General features: G+C 36.1%; 1 protein-coding gene and 1 long non-coding RNA gene across 2 annotated transcripts; both read left to right on the top strand.

Moving 5' to 3' along the window:
• The first annotated feature begins 10,333 nt into the window (after nucleotides 1-10,333).
• On the top strand, nucleotides 10,334-13,932 carry LOC116417997 (ankyrin repeat family A protein 2-like). The gene is made up of 5 exons (XM_031933184.2): nucleotides 10,334-12,297; nucleotides 12,376-12,508; nucleotides 12,601-12,821; nucleotides 12,968-13,115; nucleotides 13,195-13,932. The coding sequence occupies exons 3-5, from the start codon at nucleotides 12,642-12,644 to the stop codon at nucleotides 13,257-13,259; spliced, it is 393 nt and encodes a 130-aa protein (XP_031789044.1). The 5' UTR covers nucleotides 10,334-12,297; nucleotides 12,376-12,508; nucleotides 12,601-12,641; the 3' UTR covers nucleotides 13,260-13,932.
• An 877-nt stretch (nucleotides 13,933-14,809) lies between these two features.
• On the top strand, nucleotides 14,810-17,132 carry LOC116417998. Its single transcript, XR_004228157.2, has 3 exons — nucleotides 14,810-15,285; nucleotides 16,792-16,852; nucleotides 16,939-17,132. It is a non-coding gene; the product is annotated as an uncharacterized LOC116417998 (long non-coding RNA).
• Nucleotides 17,133-25,152: the final 8,020 nt, after the last annotated feature.

The following is a 25,152-nucleotide window of genomic DNA, read 5'->3' as shown; positions in this document are numbered from 1 at the left end:
ATATTCTTTTTTATTTGGAAATGAGCCTACTGACCCGTAGCGCCCTGCGCGTCGAGACACAAGCTTAATTTGCGAACATAAATCGGGAAAGCCCGGGCAGCCTCGTCTCCGAGGTATAGCTACAAAGTTCACTTTATAAAAATGAATTTTTCTTCTCGCAAATCAGCCTACTGACCCGTAGCGCCCTGCGCGTGAAGACACAAGCTTATTTTGCGAAAATAAAGCGGGAAAGCCTGGGTAGCCTCGTCTCCGAGGTATAGCTACAAAGTTCAGTTTATAAAAATGAATTTTTCTTCTCGCAAATCAGCCTTCTGACCCGTAGCGCCCTGCGCGTCGAGACACAAGCTTATTTTGCGAAAATAAAGCGGGAAAGCCTGGGTAGGCTCGTCTCCGAGGTATAGCTACAAAGTTCACTTTATAAAAATATTCTTTTTTATTTGGAAATGAGCTTACTGGCCCGTAGCGCCCTGCGTGTCGAGACACAAGCTTAATTTGCGAACATAAATCGGGAAAGCCCTGGCGGCTCCGTCTCTGAGCTTTGGCTGCAAAGTTCTCTTTATAAATATGAATTTTCTTCTCGCAAACGATGCTCTTCTGCTCCGAAAATTTAAGTTTCCAACTGTTTTTTACTCGCTGTCTCACGCTAATATATGATTTTTGCTTGGTGGTGTGTCGCGCTAAGTGCCCGCACAGCCAAAAGCTGTGCTTTTTTTCAAAAGCATTAATTCTCAAAAAATTTTCTAAAATGTAGATGTCGATGTCATCGTCTTGAAATGATTCTGATATACTTGAAATTTTATCTATTTGGTCAAGATCTATTGAATTTCGGCCGCACAAAACGTCAACTATAAATTCTTCAGTGAAATTTAGCCATTTAAGCATGGTTTTAGCTTTGTCCACTAAGCACATGTCTCGAAAGATTTTAATTTTGATGTTCTTAAAATGAACCAACGTATTCTGAAATGTATAAGAGATTGTTTTATAAATTCTATTGTACGAATAGTTAGATGACTGCAATAGATCGGTATTGAGAAAATTGATGTGCGAAATCATACTGTAACCGCGCGAGGAGAGCCAACATAGTTTCTTTATTTTTTAGTAGTTTACAAACGTCGTAAATCGAGAAAAGGACCCCAAGCCTACTCAAAAAAACGTAGCTATTTTCGCTGTCCTCGCGCGGTTACAGTATAGCTTTGAAACGTACTTGAATAATCCTGTATCCTTTGCAGATATCTGGAAGATCCAAATCTTTATTTTCTTTGTTCGCTTCAAATTGCTTCCTCACATAACTTTTTGCCAAAGCTACACCATTCGACGGTCCCACTGAGCCCCATGCTCTTGTCATAATCTCGGTTAAAAAGTCAATTTTCACATTCAGTCTTTCCATTTTCAAATTTTTCACGACATCATAAAGCCTCAGCTTGTTCATAATTTCGGAAACGTGTTCATCCAGAAGTATCATCGAGTGAGGCTTCGTTTTGCATAAACTATTGAAATAGAACATTTTCACATAATAAGAGTGAATCAATAAAAATAGTTATACAAGACGATCATACGAAAATATTTACTTGATGTGATGATCAATTTTCTGTTTTCGACCATCAATAAAATTTCGCACCTGCAAAATCGAATCAAGCAACGTTCGAGCTCGGGTTACATATACTATTTGTTATCACAAGTGCGGGGTATATGCTATTGAGCGTACGAATTTTCGTAGATCAACAAGCGAATAACCTTCGCCGTAAAATCACTTCAAATGTGTACGTCTCTTGCGTGGCAGGATGTTATACTGATATTTTCCGCGTAAGTTAGCGCGAGAGTTCCAAAAAAATGTTAAAACTGCACGCTCTGCGATTTAGGAGCAGTCGCATTAAAGTTCTGCCAATCATACTCTGATTTCTTTCTCAAAAACAGCTGCAGCGACTCGCGAGGAGACGAGCTTGCATGCAGAAGCTTGTTTCTTAATATAACATTAAAATACAGCGTTCTCTCAGTTCTCAGAGCTGACGCGTTAATATTTAAGAAACTCGACTGTGATTTTTGCCTCGCAAATTAGTGCGGTAATTCAAGTGAAGATGTGCTTGCAGGCACACGCTCATCTTTCGATGAAAAAGCAAAATACCACGGGCTTTGCGATTTCGGAGCAAAGACGCAAAGTCAAAGCAGCTTACTACGATTTCAGCTGCAGCAACTGATAAGAAACGCGCTTTAAGTCTATTAATTATTATTAGTATAATACGTGCCTAGGGAGGAAAAAACTTCGACAGTCGTTTGTTTTCGCATGATGCGTCTGAGAGTGCGGCTGTCTCCGTGGACTCCGCGATCGCGTTTTTCTTTTGTTTTTACTTTTCGCATCTTGCCACATTTCTCGCAACATTCAATATCGTTAGTTAACTCGGTACGTGCACATCCTTTGATAATATGGCTGAAGCAAGACGACGCGCGCGTAATGCTGGTTACACAAACCAGGAGTACGCCGATATGCTGTTAGTGTATGGTCAGTGCCATGAGGTGGGCCGTGCAGCAGCCGCCACATATCAAGAGCGCTATCCTAACCGTCGACACCCGGATGCGGGCACTTTTAGGCACGTTTATCAACGCGTGGCTGAGACGGGTAGTGTACGCGTGCAAAATCCTGATGGAGGTCGTCGAAGAGGTGCGAGAGCCGCAAACGAAGAAGCAATTTTAGATTGCTTTGCCGATGACCCAACTACGAGCTTGCGGAGGACTGCCCGATTTCTCGGAGCATCGTACTCCACATGTCAACGTGTTATGAAGGAGGATGGCCAGCACGCTTTTCATTACCGACGCATACACGAAATCGGTGAGTAACAAATATTTTATTTATGTTTAGTGGAAGAGCTGGAAAAGATTTATGTATGAAATAAGTACAATCCAGCAGGCTTCACTCGCTCAATTCTCTTTTTTGCTTTTTCTTTCTACATTCCGAAAAGCGCCCAAATAGAGACTTTTTACCCACAATATGCGTCTGTTTAATCATACAAGCAAAATTCAACGCGCGCTTCGCGCGCTCTATGTTCTTGAGGTTAGAAGTTCAAAATCGTAACTATATTCAGACCCGATATTTGTTTTTCAACCAATCAAATCGCTTTATTAACGGCTTCAAAACATCCGGTCATCACTTTTTTAAAGAGAGATGATGTACATTCTTAAAAGTTATACTGCGTGCCATAATAGAACTAAATATTTTTTATTTTAATTTTGGAGATTAGAAGACTCAAATCACAACAGTACTGATTTATACGCGTTCGCCATAAATATAATCATTTGATACATATGACATATAAACTTATATGGTACGTTCTACAAAATTAATGCTATATTAACGCTTTTTTATAGTGGAAGGTGATCGAGAAGATAGGCTAATATTTAGCAACTTGATCGTGGAGGAAAATCAAAGGGACCCTGACTTTCTCAACCGCATTTTGTGGACGGACGAGGCTACCTATGTGCGCACCGGAATGGCGAATGCTCATAATGAATATTATTGGGCGCACGAAAATCCACATCTGGCTAGAGAAGGTAATAAGTCGTTCAATGTTACGCTGTTTTCCATATCAGTGCGCCAATAAAGATGCGCCAAAGCTCGGAGACGGAGCCACCGGAGCTTTCCCGCTTTATTTTCACAAAATAAGCTTGTGTCTCGACGCGCAGGGCGCTACGGGTCTGTAGGCTGATTTGCGAGCAGAAAAATTCATTTTTATAAAGAGAACTTTGCAGCCAAAGCTCAGAGACGGAGCCGCCAGGGCTTTCCCGATTTATGTTCGCAAATTAAGCTTGTGTCTCGACACGCAGGGCGCTACGGGCCAGTAAGCTCATTTCCAAATAAAAAAGAATATTTTTATAAAGTGAACATTGTAGCTGTACCTCGGAGACGAGGCTGCCCGGGCTTTCCCGATTTATGTTCGCAAATTAAGCTTGTGTCTCGACGCGCAGTGCGCTACGGGTCTGTAGGCTGATTTGCGAGCAGAAAAATTCATTTTTATAAAGAGAACTTTGCAGCCAAAGCTCAGAGACGGAGCCGCCAGGGCTTTCCCGATTTATGTTCGCAAATTAAGCTTGTGTCTCGACGCGCAGGGCGCTACGGGTCAGTAGGCTGATTTGCGAGAAGAAAAATTCATTTTTATAAACTGAACTTTGTAGCTATACCTCGGAGACGAGGCTACCCAGGCTTTCCCGCTTTATTTTCGCAAAATAAGCTTGTGTCTCGACGCGCAGGGCGCTACGGGTCTGTAGGCTGATTAGCGACGAGAAAAATTCATTTTTATAAAGAGAACTTTGCAGCCAAAGCTCAGAGACGGAGCCGCCAGGGCTTTCCCGATTTATGTTCGCAAATTAAGCTTGTGTCTCGACACGCAGGGCGCTACGGGCCAGTAAACTCATTTCCAAATAAAAAAGAATATTTTTATAAAGTTAACTTTGTAGCTATACCTCGGAGACGAGCCTACCCAGGCTTTCCCGCTTTATTTTCGCAAAATAAGCTTGTGTCTCGACGCGCAGGGCGCTACGGATCTGTAGGCTGATTTGCGACGAGAAAAATTCATTTTTATAAAGAGAACTTTGCAGCCAAAGCTCGGAGATGGAGCCGCCCGGGCTTTCCCGATTTATTTTCGCAAATTAAGCTTGTGTCTCGACGCGCAGGGCGCTACGGGTCAGTAGGCTGATTTGCGAGCAGAAAAATTCATTGTTATAAAGTGAACTTTGTAGCTATACCTCGGAGACGAGGCTGCCCGGGCTTTCCCGATTTATGTTCGCAAATTAAGCTTGTGTCTCGACGCGCAGGGCGCTACGGGTTTGTAGGCTGATTTGCGACGAGAAAAATTCATTTTTATAAAGAGAACTTTGCAGCCAAAGCTCGGAGACGGAGCCACCGGAGCTTTCCCGCTTTATTTTCACAAAATAAGCTTGTGTCTCGACGCGCAGGGCGCTACGGGTCTGTAGGCTGATTAGCGACGAGAAAAATTCATTTTTATAAAGAGAACTTTGCAGCCAAAGCTCAGAGACGGAGCCGCCAGGGCTTTCCCGATTTATGTTCGCAAATTAAGCTTGTGTCTCGACACGCAGGGCGCTACGGGCCAGTAAACTCATTTCCAAATAAAAAAGAATATTTTTATAAAGTTAACTTTGTAGCTATACCTCGGAGACGAGCCTACCCAGGCTTTCCCGCTTTATTTTCGCAAAATAAGCTTGTGTCTCGACGCGCAGGGCGCTACGGATCTGTAGGCTGATTTGCGACGAGAAAAATTCATTTTTATAAAGAGAACTTTGCAGCCAAAGCTCGGAGATGGAGCCGCCCGGGCTTTCCCGATTTATTTTCGCAAATTAAGCTTGTGTCTCGACGCGCAGGGCGCTACGGGTCAGTAGGCTGATTTGCGAGCAGAAAAATTCATTGTTATAAAGTGAACTTTGTAGCTATACCTCGGAGACGAGGCTGCCCGGGCTTTCCCGATTTATGTTCGCAAATTAAGCTTGTGTCTCGACGCGCAGGGCGCTACGGGTTTGTAGGCTGATTTGCGACGAGAAAAATTCATTTTTATAAAGAGAACTTTGCAGCCAAAGCTCGGAGACGGAGCCACCGGAGCTTTCCCGCTTTATTTTCACAAAATAAGCTTGTGTCTCGACGAGCAGGGCGCTACGGGTCAGTAGGCTGATTTGCGAGCAGAAAAATTCATTTTTATAAACTGAACTTTGTAGCTATACCTCGGAGACGAGGCTGCCCGGGCTTTCCCGATTTATGTTCGCAAATTAAGCTTGTGTCTCGACGCGCAGGGCGCTACGGGTCAGTAGGCTGATTTGCGAGAAGAAAAATTCATTTTTATAAACTGAACTTTGTAGCTATACCTCGGAGACGAGGCTGCCCGGGCTTTCCCGATTTATGTTCGCAAATTAAGCTTGTGTCTCGACGCGCAGGGCGCTACGGGTTTGTAGGCTGATTTGCGACGAGAAAAATTCATTTTTATAAAGAGAACTTTGCAGCCAAAGCTCGGAGACGGAGCCACCGGAGCTTTCCCGCTTTATTTTCACAAAATAAGCTTGTGTCTCGACGAGCAGGGCGCTACGGGTCAGTAGGCTGATTTGCGAGCAGAAAAATTCATTTTTATAAACTGAACTTTGTAGCTATACCTCGGAGACGAGGCTGCCCGGGCTTTCCCGATTTATATTCGCAAATTAAGCTTGTGTCTCGACGCGCAGGGCGCTACGGGTCAGTAGGCTGATTTGCGAGCAGAAAAATTCATTTTTATAAACTGAACTTTGTAGCTATACCTCGGAGACGAGGCTACCCAGGCTTTCCCGCTTTATTTTCGCAAAATAAGCTTGTGTTTCGACGCGCAGGGCGCTACGGGTCTGTAGGCTGATTTGCGACGAGAAAAATTCATTTTTATAAAGAGAACTTTGCAGCCAAAGCTCGGAGATGGAGCCGCCCGGGCTTTCCCGATTTATTTTCGCAAATTAAGCTTGTGTCTCGACGCGCAGGGCGCTACGGGTCAGTAGGCTGATTTGCGAGCAGAAAAATTCATTTTTATAAAGTGAACTTTGTAGCTATACCTCGGAGACGAGGCTGCCCGGGCTTTCCCGATTTATTTTCGCAAAATAAGCTTGTGTCTTCACGCGCAGGGCGCTACGGGTCTGTAGGCTAATTTGCGACGAGAAAAATTCATTTTTATATCGAGAACTTTGCAGCCAAAGCTCGGAGACGGAGCCACCGGAGCTTTCCCGCTTTATTTTCGCAAAATAAGCTTGTGTCTCGACGCGCAGGGCGCTATGGGTCTGTAGGCTGATTTGCGACGAGAAAAATTCATTTTTATAAAGAGAACTTTGTAGCTATACCTCGGAGACGAGGCTGCCCGGGCTTTCCCGAATTATTTTCGCAAAATAAGCTTGTGTCTTCACGCGCAGGGCGCTACGGGTCTGTAGGCTGATTTGCGACGAGAAAAATTCATTTTTATATCGAGAACTTTGCAGCCAAAGCTCGGAGACGGAGCCGCCAGGGCTTTCCCGCTTTATTTTCGCAAAATAAGCTTGTGTCTTCACGCGCAGGGCGCTACGGCTAATTTGCGAAGAGAAAAATTCATTTTTATAAAGAGAACTTTGCAGCCAAAGCTCAGAGACGGTGCCGCCAGGGCTTTTCCGATTTATGTTCGCAAATTAAGCTTGTGTCTTGACACGCAGGGCGCTACGGGCCAGTAAGCTCATTTCCAAATAAAAAAGAATATTTTTATAAAGTGAACTTTGTAGCTATACCTCGGAGACGAGGCTACCCAGGCTTTCCCGCTTTATTTTCGCAAAATAAGCTTGTGTCTCGACGCGCAGGGCGCTACGGGTCTGTAGGCTGATTTGCGAGCAGAAAAATTCATTTTTATAAAGAGAACTTTGCAGCCAAAGCTCAGAGACGGAGCCGCCAGGGCTTTCCCGATTTATGTTCGCAAATTAAGCTTGTGTCGCGACGCGCAGGGCGCTACGGGTCAGTAGGCTGATTTGCGAGCAGAAAAATTCATTTTTATAAAGTGAACTTTGTAGCTATACCTCGGAGACGAGGCTGCCCGGGCTTTCCCGATTTATGTTCTCAAATTAAGCTTGTGTCTCGACGCGCAGGGCGCTACGGGTCAGTAGGCTGATTTGCGAGAAGAAAAATTCATTTTTATAAACTGAACTTTGTAGCTATACCTCGGAGACGGAGCCACCGGAGCTTTCCCGCTTTATTTTCGCAAAATAAGCTTGTGTCTCGACGCGCAGGGCGCTACGGGTCAGTAGGCTGATTTGCGAGAAGAAAAATTCATTTTTATAAACTGAACTTTGTAGCTATACCTCGGAGACGAGGCTACCCAGGCTTTCCCGCTTTATTTTCGCAAAATAAGCTTGTGTCTTCACGCGCAGGGCGCTACGGGTCAGTAGGCTGATTTGCGAGAAGAAAAATTCATTTTTATAAAGTGAACTTTGTAGCTATACCTCGGAGACGAGGCTGCCCGGGCTTTCCCGATTTATGTTCGCAAATTAAGCTTGTGTCTCGACGCGCAGGGCGCTACGGGTCAGTAGGCTAATTTGCGAAGAGAAAAATTCATTTTTATAAAGAGAACTTTGCAGCCAAAGCTCAGAGACGTAGCCGCCAGGGCTTTTCCGATTTATGTTCGCAAATTAAGCTTGTGTCTCGACACGCAGGGCGCTAGGGGCCAGTAAGCTCATTTCCAAATAAAAAAGAATATTTTTATAAAGTGAACTTTGTAGCTATACCTCGGAGACGAGGCTAGCCAGGCTTTCCCGCTTTATTTTCGCAAAATAAGCTTGTGTCTCGACGCGTAGGGCGCTACGGTCTGTAGGCTGATTTGCGACGAGAAAAATTCATTTTTATAAAGAGAACTTTGCAGCCAAAGCTCGGAGATGGAGCCGCTAGGGATTTCCCGCTTTTTGGTAACAAAATATGGACAGTGGGCGACGAACCACTACGGTGAATGTCGTATGGTTAATTAGATAGGTTAGATGCATTTGGGGTTTCCAAACAGGATGAAACTTTATTTACATTTTCATAATGATAATTTCTAAGATTGGAGTTGGATAACCTGTCAATAGGTTATGTTTCGATGTGCGTTGCGCTACGCACTTCCCTGCTTTTTCCGAATCGTTTAATTTTGTTCATGTTTTCGGCACAAGCCGATCATCCGACGGCGCGGCAATAGTTGCGCTCACCGATCGCGTCTGCTCCCCCTTTGCCCCGCGCTGCCGTCACCGACCTTCTTAGCAACTGCTTCCCCCACGCAGCGGCGCCGCGCGACCGCCGCGCACACTTCCCCTCACGCGCTTCTCCGCCGGGCGCTGTGGTGGGGGAATTTTCTTTTCCCGACTAGGAAATTGAAAACTGAAGGAAAATTTTCCGGACCAATTCCCTTAGACTCAGTTTTTCGCGCTGATTACGATGGTATAAAAATGTTGTATTGTTTCAGAATCACCCTGTATATATATATTGTAACGTGGTAGTTCGACTACACGTTACAAGCGAGAATTTGCGCCGCGAGGCACCGACAACCGCGCAACGTGGCAGGTCGAGCCACGAGTAGGCGCGGAGAGGGGGGAGTAGTTCGCGTGGGGAGTGCGCGCAGCGCTGGCCCCGCGACCATGTGTTGCCGCGTGAGGAGAGCTCGTCGTTTTTCTAACGAAATCAGAAGGAACCCACTCTTTGAAAGCAATATATTCAGAATTTAACATTTGATATCTGCGTTTAGCATCAGTGCCATTGCCATATAATAATCGAGCAATAGTTTGATATGTTTTTTCCCTACACCTTCATCTAGTAAGTGCATTGGATCTAGAGGGACTTGCTTTGTTAAGCTTATAATACCTTCTAAGGGAGAGAGTAAACTTGAATATTGAGGTGGAACATTCTTTCTGAAATCTTCGTCTGATCTCAAATTAAAATCACTTGAAAAAACCCTTCGATGCTGAACAGTTTCTCCAATTTGATCACATTTTCCACATCGACTATTATGAGGTGGAAAGCACATGATATAATTGCGAGCAACTGAATCAGCAGCAAACAATTTTATAAAAATTTTATAAACTTTATTTTCAAATTCGAATCCTGTATCTGACAATTCAATATACTCTAACATTGTTGGCTCAAGAAAGGTGTTTACGTCTGGTGGCTTCCCATCCCCATGAAAAATACCTGCTACAAAAGGTGAGCATGAACTTCCAGGATAATTTGAAATTTTAAAGAGAATAGGCCATACTTGACTCGAGGAACTTTGAGATAAAGGTAGACCATCAATATTAAGAATGAGGGCTATATCCTTTGGGATTTTACATCTATCAAGTGTTTTTAATTGCTCTAACAAGCCTCTTAATAGACCATAATGAGCGTAGTCACCAGAGCCCATTTTTAAAAATACATTTTCCCTGGGTGTACATTCAATGTTCTTGCATCAAGAGGCAGTTCTCTGTGACCACACTTGTTTAATCCATGTAGGAGGCTTGTTAAAGCTTGATCTCTTATATGGAATGCAATGGCCCAATTGTGCAAAAAATTTTTAATATCAAATACCTTGTTACTATTTGAACGAGTATCGACTACTGCTTCTACAATACTATCACTTACTGAATTACTTTCAAGATCTCTGTCACTAATTACACTTTCATTATTACAAATATCACTTTGCACTACATATTCAAGAATTTGGTCAGAAACGTTTTCTATATTAGAATGATTGTCTTGTACAATATTTGAAGAATAATCTGTATTCGACAATTCATTACTGCCTAACTTTTCACTGGAACACTCATCTACTTTATTTGACATGTCAGTCACAGCATGTTTATTTAATAACTCGTTAAGACTATTGATATAAGCCTTCTCAAGTCATCTAAGTTTTTGCTTTTTAGAAAGATTTACATAAGCCTTTCTGACTGACATTATTAAATAAACAAATTCAGTATAGGTACAATTATTACCTGCTATTATACAGTTACAGCCTGCTGTTCAGCCAGTTCAATTTCCAGTGGCAGAAGAAAGGTTTATCTTAAACAAACAAAAGTGAAATAGTATTGGTTAGATTGTAGGTTAGGAACTTGTTTGTCACGTTTACGTTTCAAAGAACGAGTTAAAAATTGTAATTTAATCGAACATAAGTACAGTTATATTATTATTTCTTACTTACTTATTATAAAATGTGCAGAAGACGCCAATTAATAATAAATAACGCTTATGATTTTATAACTACACTTTCAACGTTTCCAAGAAGAAAACTTTTGGAAGTCCATGTTGGACCACTTTAAGAATGTTTTTAAAGTCACCTGCTACATGCGCTCTTTTGGACATCATTTTTTAGTTTTATTTAAATACTCTGTACAAAGTTATCAAAAAGAACACATTCAGAGAACTTACATAGATAACATTTTAAAGATAAGTTATAGAGTTCTCTAAAAATTTGTCTATAATAAGTTAACTATGGAGTTCTCTAAAAGTTGTCAATATGATAACAATTTTAATACCGAATGAGTCCAGACGTCAATTGCTGACAAATTGAAAGCTTTCAGACAACTTTAAAGATAACCTTAAAAAGATACGATGTAGAGATCTCTAAAAGTTCGCTGGTGCTTATTGGGTCGTTTATTTGAATACGAAATCCTAATTTATTAAAATACAGCATCAACTATTAGGTAAATTATTTATTTAGTTCAAATGTTCTGAATTTATAACCTACAAAGCGTTTATTGAAATATAAAGATTTGAAAAATATCTTCTTAATGATTCAGTCCGAACAAATCATTTCTTCTTTTCAGCAAAATCTTTGATAGTTCTTATAAAATATTATCTTATTTGACGTCTATATTATTTCCTTATATCACTTGAAGAAAAAAATATTTTCAACAATAATTTACTTATAGGTAAAAAAAACACAAATTCAAATAATAATTTTTATAGCACTGGGTGACTTAAATGCGGATTTAAGGCATGCAAATCCATGGCGTAAGTAGCTCTTTCTGGAACTGTCTACGCTCGTGCGCTAACCTCCCGCTGCCAGAAAGGGCTACTTACGCCACGAATTGCGTGACTTGGCAGATTTAATCAAGCAGTGCTATAAAATATTGTACGATACTCGAGTCGTATGTTCACTTTCCAGCACGGCGTAACCTCGCCGTGCCAGAATGTGCCTCATACGACGCGACACTTGTATCGTAATGTACTATGGGTAACTGAAACTAAAGAAATCGCTTCCGCGCATACAAAAGTTATATGAAATATGACTATTTCATTTTTTCAGCGTCATTGGTGCAACGATTAAATCAAATTTGGGATGCAAGGTAATGTCATTTTTCCGCTCATTGGATAGCTATATTGTTGAGATCATTTATTACTTATTTAATTCATAATTAACTATACATACTTGATAATTATATAGCTAATTTCGATAATATTAATAAAAAGTTCATACAATAAGTTTTCCGGGTTTCGCCGCGAAATCAAAAATGATATTTTCGCATGACGCATTCAAACGCGGCTCGGTTCCCGCCGTCCCGCCGCTGCGCGCGGAGAGAGCGGCGGCGGCCATGTCGTCTGCTCACACCCTCCCCTGACTCTACACCAAGCAAATTTCTTTTTCATTAATTATTTCGGAACTTTGCGCTCATCGGAATTGATTAAAAAATCGTTTCCAATGCAAAATTTAACGCTTTTTTCATTGATGCTAGCCATTTTCTCATAGAATCATCGAAACGAAAAGGCCCTGGGCACCATGAGGAGCTTGGCAGGATGCCACACGAACTAGTGCATTTCAGCCTTACAAGGTATATTTTATTAATTCTGGCACTATTTGATTGTCTGATAAACTGCTCATTGATATTATTATTTTGATTTACTGATAGCCTCCTACGCTGTTGACAAATTTACAAAGACGTAACACTCAAACTAAAATTCCTTTACCTTATGGAGGTGGAGATGTGACTTTTTATACATTAACGGATCAGGGTGAACTTACAGCTGACAATATTCATGCAGGTAATATATTTCAAATTCTGTTTTGTACATCAATAAGTAAATATTTATGGTATGATTCTAAAAGATAATCCTGCAATGATTATCAATTTTAGCAACTGTAGATACACCGGATGAAAATGGTCTTACTGGACTTATGTGGGCAGCTGGTTATGGCCAATTAAATAGTGCAACACTTCTACTAAAGAATGGGGCAGATAAAAACTACAAAGGATCTCATGGTCAATCGCATTTGCATCTAGCTGCAGCTTATGGACATCATGATGTTGTAAAATTGCTCTTGAATTATGGTGCTGATTCTAATACAAGTAAAGATGTAAGTTGTATCTTGTTTTTATAAATTTTATTAGAGAAATAATTGTTTTATTTTATAAAAGCTTAATATATACATATTTTCATATTCAATTTAATCGTACATTTATGAAAAAGTTAATAATAAAATAGTATGATACATTGTCGCAGGAGGGAAACACACCTTTGATTTATGGAGCGCAAGGTGATCATCCACATGTTTGTTATGAACTTTTGACAAGAGGTGCGGATATAACAATGACTAATGCCAATGGACTTAATGCTTACAAAGCCGCTATACTCAAAAATACATCAACAGGTACTATATTATTAAATTATTATACACTGATGATAAAAATAATCTAAACATAGATACTCATATTTCATTTTTGTTTCAGCTAAAGCAGTATTTGAAAATTTTCTTGTACAAAAAATTGTAAACTTATCATCAGAGATATTTTAGTAATAAATAATGTAAATACATATAGTAATATCTTTCGACAATTGAACCAATATATGGATAGCTTTGGATATGAATGTTAATACTCCAAGATGCAAAACAAATATTTTGTTGATATTGTCTTATCACTGTCCTTATTTAATATTCTAGTCAACTTTCAACATCATGTAGTTGGAACTTCTTGTGACGGTTTTGAAGGATTATGATAGACTAGCCATATGGCCTCTTGTAATGCTCTCAAACAAGCAATATTGGCTCCAAATCCACCAGCCTTTTCTACTTCAGTCTCTTTTCTAACATTAAAAATATAGCCCCGTGTCTGCACCTCTCTTAATCCTGGAGGAGTTGGTCCTTCGATTTCTTGAGTGATAGGAACATACTGATAAGTGGGACCCTCATCCATTTTAGGTAATTGAACAAAACCTGTACTATTCTGTTGTCCAAACTTAATGCCTGTACTGAAGCTAGTTGCCTTATTAGGTGCTAGATTAAAATATAGTTGTGAACATTTTTTTTGTCCTTACGCTGTAACTTTTTGAATATCAATTTCTGTAAAAATTAGTAAAGCTAGATTCAACTGTAATTATCTTTTACTTTATGGGTTGTTCTTTTTGGCAACATATATTTCAAACAAAAAATAAGTTAATTAATTAAATAAAATAAGTAGTACAATGTTTTTGAACAAATATTTTTTTATTGTGTATATATAGTATAATTAATAATTTTATAATAAGGGTACAGATAAAACTGGAGGTCTTAGAGTTTTAAGAATTTTTACAATTTTAACTTTTCCAGACATATGAGCCATAATGTGCTTTTCCAAATATTTTTTGTTAACGTATGTTCTCTTACAATAATTACATGTGTAAACATTTTTAGGATGTTGTGAGTTTACATGTTTTTCCAAAACATCTTTTCTAACAAAAGTTTTATTACAGATATGACATGTAAAGTTACATAGATCAGTATGTGTCAATCTATGAGTTTGTAGATGTTGATTTTGGGAGAACTTCTTATTACACTCATTACAACTGTAATTTTTCAAACCTTTATGTATACTTTGATGTACTTTTAATTGCCCATTTGTTTTGAAACTTTTTTCGCATATTAAGCATTTAAAAGCTTTCACAGTATCATGGATCTTGATATGCACATTTAAATTTCCCATTTGAGTAAAACTTTTTTTACATATAGTGCATATATGTGGTTTATTTTTTGAGTGTATTCTTTCATGTATTATTAAATCTCTCTTTCTTTTAAAAGTTTTTTCACAAGAAACACATGTGTACAGAACATTTTCAGAATTTTTATCGTTTTCCATATTTAAACAATATTCTTCATGCAGGTTACTTGATTTTCAAAATAAAAATTTTATTTAAATCTGTTCCAGATTGATTCGTGTATCATACTGCCTACAAAGTTAATTATATTTTAGGGTTAGGGTTATACTTATTTCGTACAAATTATTATTCTATTTTATTAATATACGTGACTTACCTTTATTTTACAACGTCTAACATTTGTTAAAAAATGTTATAAATTTTTTAGAGCTACATAAATAGCCGTATAGTTGAAGAAATATATGAGAAAGCAATCCCGTGCGCCGTTGATGACAGAAACTTATGGGAAAGCAATCCCGCGCGCGGCTCACGACAGAAATTTATGAGAAAGCAATCCATGCGCGATTTGGATGCGCAGTTGCATTTTTTTGGACTCGCATATGTAACCGCGTATAAAGAAGTATACGTGACGTATCTGAGCGTGAGAACAACAAACAATCAACGTGTTTATGTTGATAACAAAAAAGCTTGTAGAGTATACATGGTTTGGAGTTAACAGCTTATTAAGGAAGAATAAAAGATTTTCAAGAGTACATAGCTTACATGGCTTGGAGCCAATAACTTTAATAAGGGAGAGAGAAAAGAGCACCTGGCAAATAACATGCAACTTCATTTTTACTTTCTACAACATTCCACCTGTTGATTTCCAATTATTCGGTGCAAGTCAACGTTCATTTTAGCAAAAACAGGTAAAAATTATTAAAAATATGTTTTTCTAACATTATTTAAATGGAAACTTTTAGATTACAAGGCATGTGCTAAGAGTGGTAACCTAACCTGCACATCTATACACACAAACATATACATAATCACACACAACGTTCACTGCCTTAACTACTCTAGTATGCACGTGAATTTTAAAAACATCAGTTACAATTTGTGTGTTGAATATTACCAAGGATGAAGTCCAGATGTAATTATCTTAATAGATATTCTCAACTCAGTGTTCGAGTCAGTCGCAGGTAGTATATATCATTATGGTGGCATATATGCAGAGCATTATAATTTTTGCTGTACATTTTAGTGTAGATACTTGTTTCATTATGCACAAACAGGTTAGCGTAATAATTTTTACTTAACAAACTCTGCTAGGTGTTCCACATCAAATCCTATGGCTTATAGTGGACAAAATGTACAAATAGGTGTTTATATGAAAATGTAACTGAAACACGTGAAATCAAAACAATTAGATATATTGTTTCAATATCTTTAAATAAATCACCTTGTACAATTTTAAACCTCTGAGTATGATAGTTTTGAGAGCGAAAACAAAATCAGAAAACAAGCAGTCGTATGTAACTATTGATAATTTTTGTTCGCACTCAATTAAAAACTATCATACTTGGAGGGCTAAATTTTTGTGTGGTGATTTTTTTCAAGATGTTCAAATTTTGAACAGCTACCAAAGACAGACAAGATAAAATTGTTACGCTATCTTGTTTCTATGTAATAAAACAAGCATCTACACAAAAAATTTTACATCTTTGCATTAATACACTGTATATATGCCACCATATGTGACTGACTCGAACACTGAGTTGAGACGTACATCTTTCAGGATAATTATGTTTCTTACAGGTTATTAAAAACAGCAAATTAAATACACTCACACTATATGACACCATACTTACTGTACACATAAAAACTCTACACAATTGCATTTTCCTACATGAAAAAACTCTACGCAGATATATTTTCTACACGAATATTTCCTACACTTATTTTTTATTATTTTACTACACTGCAAAACTCTACACAAACGTATAACCTATTGTTGTAACAATGATATAACAATAGGTTATGATATTGTGTAGAGTTTTGCAGTGTAGTAAAATAATAAAAAATAAGTGTAGGAAATATTTGTGTAGAAAATATCTGCGTAGAGTTTTTCCGTGTAGGAAAATGCAATTGTGTAGAGTTTTTATGTGTACAATAAGTATGGTGTCCACTATATCAGTTTTCAACTTATTCTAACCTCTTTCCCATCATGCTTCCACAGTTAACCTTTTAAGTAGTTATTTAAATATTATTACTTAAGAAACGATTCTAATTTTTTTTTGTAATTACTCTTTTTACCTTTACATATCTTTGCCATGTTTTGAACCAGAATCGTTTAGTTTTTATTAGTTCGCTTACTTTCTACCAGAGACGATTTTTTTTATTTATCTACATAATTTTTTTCTTTTATTTTACAGCTAAAATTTGGATTGAAGAATAACGGTACTCTCTATGTCCTACAAAATACAAAATTGTAAGGTATATATACATATTTATATACATGTTTGCAATTACTTTTATTGACTTTTTTCATATTCTAATGTTATACCATATTTCTTTTTCAGGTTTTCTGTCTTTGAATAAAGCTAATGACTATAATATTAATGAAGTGTGATATTTAACATCCTAAGTAATTATAACTGATTATTGCAGTTTAGTGAAATTTGTTATTATGACTGATCATAGTATTACTGAACTTTGATAAAATTACTGTAATAATTGTCACAATGTAACAATAAAATAAATAATTTCAATTTTTCTCTCTCTTTTTTTTTACTGTATATATAGACTGCCTTCCGTCTATTTTTATTTACAAAACAATATCCTTACAGTTATAATTATTCCTTTAAAAATAATATCTATCCATATTTCCAACATTTATTTTTACTAAAATCCTGCCTTATCTAGCCAAAGCCATAGCCAAAGCCATTAGCCAAAGCCATTAGCCAAAGCCATTGCCAAAGCCATTAGCCAAAGCCATTGCCAAAGCCATTAGCCAAAGCCATTAGCCATATGCATCAGCAAAAGCCATTAGCCAAAACCATCAGCTAAATTAAGCCATTATAGCCAAAACCATCAGCCAAAGCCAACAGCCATATAAATACCCCATGGTCATATCAGTTGAATATTGCTATATTCAGCGAAAGCTGTCAGTCATAAATATAGTTACAAATAGTACAGCCACACTATCGTGCAAACAATTGTAGATTAGAACCGATTAAAACGATTATAAACTATTAAAACGGAGCACTGTTGAGGATTACAATCGTTTATTAATCCAATCAATAAGAAATTGTGATTCGTTTTAATCGTTTATAATCATTTTAATCTGTTTAAATCTGCAACTGTTATCAGGGTAGCCAAGTCTCTACGTATCTAACCGAAGCCACCAATCGGAGACATCAACCATAGATAACCACAGCCACAAGCCTGTATTACCTGCAAACAGCCGAAGTCATAACCATTAACTGTATAACTATAAAACAGCTTTTATTAGCCATAATCAGATAGCTAATGTATTTAAATTAAAATAAATTTTACATTATTTCAAACAACCAAAGATTAATTAAACCAAATTTATATTAAATATATTTTTTATATGATACTTGTACGTCTGCTCTAAGCGACAAGGCATTAATTAGTCCGCTAAGTGTTTATGTAGACTATTTTGTTAGAATATTATAAAATGGATAATAATATTACACAAAATTTCTCAGAATGTGCACGAAAACGTGTTACATCAGGTGATTTGCTGGAAGATTCTGACATTGATTTTTTTCTATTATTACTAACAAAATGTTCAAAATATAAGCCCTTTTCAACTTTACTTTTATACCTAGGTCTTATTTCAGAAATTCCGAGAAATCAAAAGCATATACAAATTATATATTTATCCTCAGTATGCAATAATCCAAACGATACTGGACATTGGGTAACTTCTTATTATGACACTGATTATATTTATGTTTTTGATTCTATAAATAATAAAGTAATGCACAAAGATTTAGAAAAATCATTAAAATTGCTACATCCTTATTATTTTCTGGAAGGTAAGAGAGTTATTTTCCCAAAGGTTCAACAACAAACGAATCAAAAAGATTGTGGAATTTTCGCCATAGCTTTCGCAATAACTTTATTATGCAAAATGAAACCAGATCTTCTTACGTATAATACTCATATCATGCGTCCACATTTACTGAAATTACTTGTTAGTAAGTACATCGCACATTTCCCTTGTATTATTACACCTATCCCTATAAATGTTCAGCCTAGAAAATTATATGATACAAATATTATCATTAATAATGCTTGTCTCAATGATGAACACATAGATTATTTTCATACAATGTTACAACAACTTTCTGCGTACCAACCCTACTCAACGTTGTATTTACAGAATATTTCAAAAATTTCGCATATAAATGAAAATAATAAACACATACAAATATTATTTCAACGTGGCTCCACAATAGGTCATTTTGTATGTACATATTACGATACTAGTAATTTATTTGTGTATGATTCAATGAATAATAAAGAACTTCATAGTGATATTAGTATAGTTTTAAAGACGTTACATCCTTATTGTTTTAATGAACAAAAGAAACCGATTATATTTCAAACAGTTCAGTCCCAAAAAAATGCTACAGATTGTGGTGTTTATTCTATAGCCTATGCTGTGACCCTTTTATTTGGTTATAGACCCGAGACAATGGTATATAATAACAGTGAAATGCGTAAACATTTGTTAAAAATATTTGAAACTAGAACAATTGAACATTTTCCATGTCTTAGTACTTTTTCCAACTATTGTTCACAATTTAACTTTAGTTCCATAACTGAAACAAGAGCTACAATTTCCGGTTTAGGTAACAATGTTATGCATAATAGAAAACGTACAAACGATCAAATAACGGACGAAACTTCATTACAAAACCATAGGGAATCAAATCTACATAGTCTCGCAATCAAGAAAAAAAAACATACTATCAAAAAAATAAAGATAAAATTTTACAAGCTCGAAGAGACAAACGTCGAATGAAAAAATGTAAAACTGGAACTGCACATAGCAATCAAAGTGTAATTGATGAAACTCAGAAATGTTTAGTTGATCAGTTATCGCCTCCAAAAAATATTAATATTGTCAAAAAATATAAATCGTGTAAAGTCACTGAAAATGAAAAATCTATTTCTTCTCTTAGTAATAATGAATCGAGTTCACAACTCCATATAAACGCGCACGATTACAATACAAAAAGCATTGATGATAATAACAAATCTGATTGTAATCCAAACTCTCAAAGTTACAATAAATCATGTAGTGAAAAGACAAACAATTATTTATATTCTAATAGTAAGACAAGTTTAAAAAATAAAAATTATTATGAATCGCACAAGAAAAAGATACTAAGTAAAAGAAAAATACATTATTCAAATAACAAAACTGACATTTTGAATAAGCGCAGGAACAAATACAAGGATAATCGTGAAAAACTAGTAGAAAGACAAAATAAATACTACGATAAAATTAAAAACAAAATTGCAATGGCGAACAAAATTAAAAAGAAATACAATGTGATTAATGTTGTTAAGGATAGTACAATAAAATTAATAAAAAACAGTGAAAATTTTATTACCAATATTATGATTAAATTGGATTGTTCATTTTCTTCTTCACAACGCAGATTAGAGGCTGAAAATTTAGTATCTACTTCCATTTATCTTCGAGATGAATATATCAACAAAGTAAGAAAAGTGTTGAAAAATCTACAAAATAAAATTGAATTGTCATTGACTCGATTAGGTAATATATCTATTACGGATAATATAGACTGTGCATTAACTGCTTTATGCGGTATTCCTAAACATACTTCCTCCTCAGAACCATATTTTTCTGATGCAGCGTATGATTTTCGGCTTGGATTATTTAACGATTTTAATATTAATAATAAAGTTATTTTAAATGAAAAAGGACAAACCACCAATATTTTACCACTTATTATTGAAGAAAAAAATAAAAAAGGTAAAGTTTGGGAATGCAATGGTTACTGTAAAACTATCGATATTGATATATTAACAGAGCTACAAGCATTTTTTTTAGATATTCTTAAAGTGACTTTCAGAAATGCTTACAAGTTTTTTTTATCTATAGATATATGTTCAGCTCAATCACGCAATATTGATAAGCTTGGTCATCCAAACATTTGTTATAACCAACCCCTATTATGTACTTCAAAATTTTTAAAGTTGCAAGTTTTATCTTCTCATTATCCTCATTTGCGAACGATTCAAAGATCTCTTTATGAATTGAAACATTTGTATACTTTTATTTTGGACATAGAAAATGCTTTAAATGATGCAGATGTAGTGTTATTAAGAGATATTATACAAAAATCCAAGAAACTTGGTGTACCTATGAAAAGCAATAAAAACCTGAATCAAGTAAATTTAAATGAATCAGAATTAAAAGAGCAGTTTTGTATTGGCATCAAGGAATATACAAAAATAGTAACGGATCCACCTACGATTCCTTGTATTTCATGCGAAAGACTATTTTGTGCTAGAGACATTCAACATTATGATCAGAATAATGCAACTAATGTTGCTTTTGAATTACTCGGCATAGAACGTGAAAATCTTTTTCAAAAACTTAAGAAATTGCATAACATTACCGATAATTCTATATGCAGACCTTGTTTAACAAATTTAAGAAAAAATATCATGCCATCCAACTGTATTTTAAATAACCTTTTTGTGGGAGAAGTTCCAGAAGAAATTAGAAGTCTCAATATGATAGAGAAAATTTTAATACAAAGGGCAAAAGCTTTTCAAACAATTACGAAACTAAATACCGTTATGAATAAAAATATTCCTCATTATGTAAAAATTGATAAAGTAATTGGTAGAACATTTCATTTACCTTTACCACTAGAAGAGACTTTAAAAAAGATATGTCCTGATACTGATCCCATTAATGCAGATCACGAATTATATATCTTGATTCGAACACACCCAACAAAAGCTAATGAAATTTGGGAAGATTACATTGATATAAACAAAGTATGGAAGGCGTTACAGTGGCTAAAGAAAAATAATTCTATTTATGAAAAAATTGAACTTCCATCTAATCCCCAAATGTTATTGGATACACTACACGAGCAATTAGAATATGAAGAAAATCATGAAAACGCAGAAGAAGAATGTACACCTAAAACAAATACAGTACCAAACGAACCCCCAGTACGTCCGTTATTAACCCAAAAATCTGAGACGGACCCTTTTTATGACCATTACACCATTTATCCTTTGCATGACAAAAAAAGAATGAATCAGATACTGCACTTTACCAGATGTTGCAAGTTTCCGCTGCTGCTTTAGATAACAGAGGAAAAGATTTAGATCTCAAATGCTTTCCTGATTTATATCCTTACGGAAAATATGGGCAACATGCTGAAAGAAAGCCTAATTTAAGAGATTTCGATTATATTAAGAGTAGATTAGCATCGAACATTCACAAATTTAGATTGAATATTCAATATCTGTTTTTTTCACTTTACAATAATACACTGAGACAAATAAATGCTGGAATATTTCAAATGCTTAATATCATCAATCCAAGGTATAAGTACACGGTCAAAGAATTTCTGCAAATGTTAAATGAAAATAAACTAGATGGTAATTTAGATACCATTTCTCTCGTTTGCCAGGTACTGAATCGTATTGGAAAAAAGTTCGTAATGAATTGAGGTTGTATGGCACGCGAGTACGGACCTGCTACTTTCTTTATCACTTTCAGCCCAGGAGAAGTGGATGTGGTCTGCACTAGCGGAATATATAAAAACAAGTAAATGGGTGGAATGATAGTCGTTCTATTTCGCAATTCGCAAATTTCAATCGCTGCAGACCCGGTATCAACTGCTAGATATTCCAAAATAAATTCAAAGCTGTGTTAGCTTATATACTATCTAGTCAAATCCGATTGAAAAGTTACACATTATTACTGGGTCCGTGAATACCAAGGTAGAGGATTACCCCATTATCATTGTTTGTTTGGATCCAGGATGCTCCGATTTATGGTACAATTCGAATGAAGAAGTGCAGAGTTTATCTTACAACATATAACATGTCACATTCTAGATAACAGATTTCGCCAGACTTCATCGTGCGTCTTAGCCTAGCAACAGCACAAACACAACGATTATTGTATGCGCAAGAAACAGACAAAAACTGATTTTTCAACTGCTTGTCGTTTCGGATTTCCTCGCCCCGTAACTGATAGAATAATTTTAAGAGACGTATCTGTTGCTATTTCGAATCGAAATAAATTAAAAAATAAATCTCGATTTTATGATTTACCTAGAACAACAGATGAACAGAATATTAATGATTATATGCCTGCTCTATTGCTCATTTGGGAAGGAAATAACGATGCTCAATATATTGGAGAATCTTCTTATTGTTGACCAAATACGTAAGCAAATATGGTACAAAAGGTGAAAAGAGCAATTTAGATTTCGCAGATATACAATCAAATAAACCGTTGTTTAACCGTCTTTGGGCTTTTGCTGTACGTGCCTTACAACATAGAGAATGTGGAGCGATTGAAGCCGCTGATGTTTTGTTAGGACATCCTTTGCATAGTACTGATCCCGAAACAATTGTTAAATGGTTGAATGTTAATATTAAAGGGGTAGAAAACTAAAGCCATTTAATGAAATCAAAAATCTTCCAGAAGATTCAACAGATTTATTTTATGATTCTTTCATAGATAAATCATTATCCAACAGACCAAAGGAATTAGATTCATTATGTTTGTATGATTTTGCTAAGTGGTTTGAGATTTCAAAGAAAAAACCAATTTACAAAGCTGAGTTATTATGAAATGTCAAACGGCTTGTATTGTAAAAAACGCAAGAAACCTTATTTAATAAATCACTATCAGTTTAATCCAAATAATCAGTTAGAAGCTTACTACCATGCGTTGTTATATTATTTTAAACCTTGGAGGGATTTAGATGAATTAAAAGGTTCTGACGGAACATATTGTGAATCTTTTAAAAACAACAGCATTAGCTAGCACAAGCGATGAGTACCATGAGAAATGTACAATTATACAAGAACTATGGATAAATGAATAAATTAATTCAGAATCAATTAGAACAAAGTGTAGCAGATACGCCCAAAAAATCAGCTCATATACCTGATGGCTGTGTACCGATTGAAGTAGAAAATGCTATGAATGATTTTCAAGCTGTTGTAGAAAAAGCTATTATTAGTAAACAAGACCTACAAAAACTCGATTGCGAAATTTAATACAGACCAGCTAAGAGTTTCAACAAAATAACTTCAGTTATACAATCAAATAGTAAAATACTAAGAATGTTTGTAAGCGGTCCTGGAGGAACGGGTAAAAGTTTTGTCATTGAAAATTTAGTTTCATGGAATAAAATACACCGTTGTAAAGATACAGCCGTCACAGCTCCTACTGGAATTGCTGCATATAATATCCAAGGACTTACAATTCACAGATTATTGCAACTTCCAGTAGAACACGGGCACAGCAGAGTATAAAAGATTATTGGACCAGCTTTAAAACAAATAAGACTTCTCCAGTTCGCGAAGATTTTGTATTTGTTGGAAATGAAAAAAAAACAAATTGATAAGTATATCAAATCGATGATTACTTTTAATTTGTGGGAGCTATTCGAATATGATGAATTAACAATCAACATGAGACAAAAAAAATGATCAAGCACTCAGAAATTCTTTCGCGTATTAGATTAGGTTTTATGACTCATTCTGATATAAATGTACTGAAAACAAGAAAAATTGATTTTACAAGTAATGATTACTCGAAGAATATTCAAGATTATGTTAATTATTAAAAAAATTACCAGTAGATACATGTGTGCTTATTACCTACCAAAAAAATGTGCAATGCCATTAATGAAGCAATGATGCTTACCATTGATTTCAAGAAGAAATTAATCTTGTTGCCAAAGATTCCATACAAATGTGAAAAAAATCTACAAAAAAAAAGTCTTGAAATTATTGAACGACGATGAAGACAATTTTGTGGTATTGATCGCGTAATTACAATTAAAATCGGTTCTAAAGTTATGTTAAGAAGGAATATTGATGTTTCTATTGGTTAGTAAACGGAACAATCGGCACTTGTAGTTTCTCTTTCTAAAGATAGATCTACGGAGATTACAAGTAACGCATTGTATTAACAGTCCGGAAAGAACATGAAATACCTCGATTGGAATATAAATTTATTATCATGGATAAAATATCTATCACTCGAGAACAATTTTCAATTTGTAATAGTTATGGAAAACAATTCATAAAAAATCAAGGTTAAGCTTGACAAATGCTGTCGTTGAAGCAGGAACAAATGTATTTAGTAATGGTCAAACGTACGTTGCAGCTTCTAGAGTAACTACTTTAGAAGGTTTGCATCTTATTAACTTTGATCCTTCGTGTTGCACTGCAGACATGACAGCTATTCTTGAGTTAAAAGATTACGAAAAGAATATCGACCAGATCTAAATAGCTTGATATTCCACAAGATCGCAAACAAATTCAAAGTTTAAAAGTGTATGATACGCGATGGTGTATAAAAAAAATGAATTATTGACAGACGCTGAAAGTAATTTTAAATCATATTCCGATAGTACTTCGGATATTTTCTGGTTTACCCTAACAATGATGGAGTTTCTTGCTATGCCAATGCCTGTGCACAAAGCTTATTCATTCAACAACTATTAGAAGAATAT

The sequence above is a fragment of the Nasonia vitripennis genome (genome assembly GCF_009193385.2).
Source record: "Nasonia vitripennis strain AsymCx chromosome PSR unlocalized genomic scaffold, Nvit_psr_1.1 chrPSR_random0008, whole genome shotgun sequence".
NCBI lineage: Eukaryota > Metazoa > Arthropoda > Insecta > Hymenoptera > Pteromalidae > Nasonia > Nasonia vitripennis.
The sequence above is the reverse complement of the archived record's forward strand: the minus strand, read 5'-3'. Positions and strand labels throughout refer to the sequence as shown.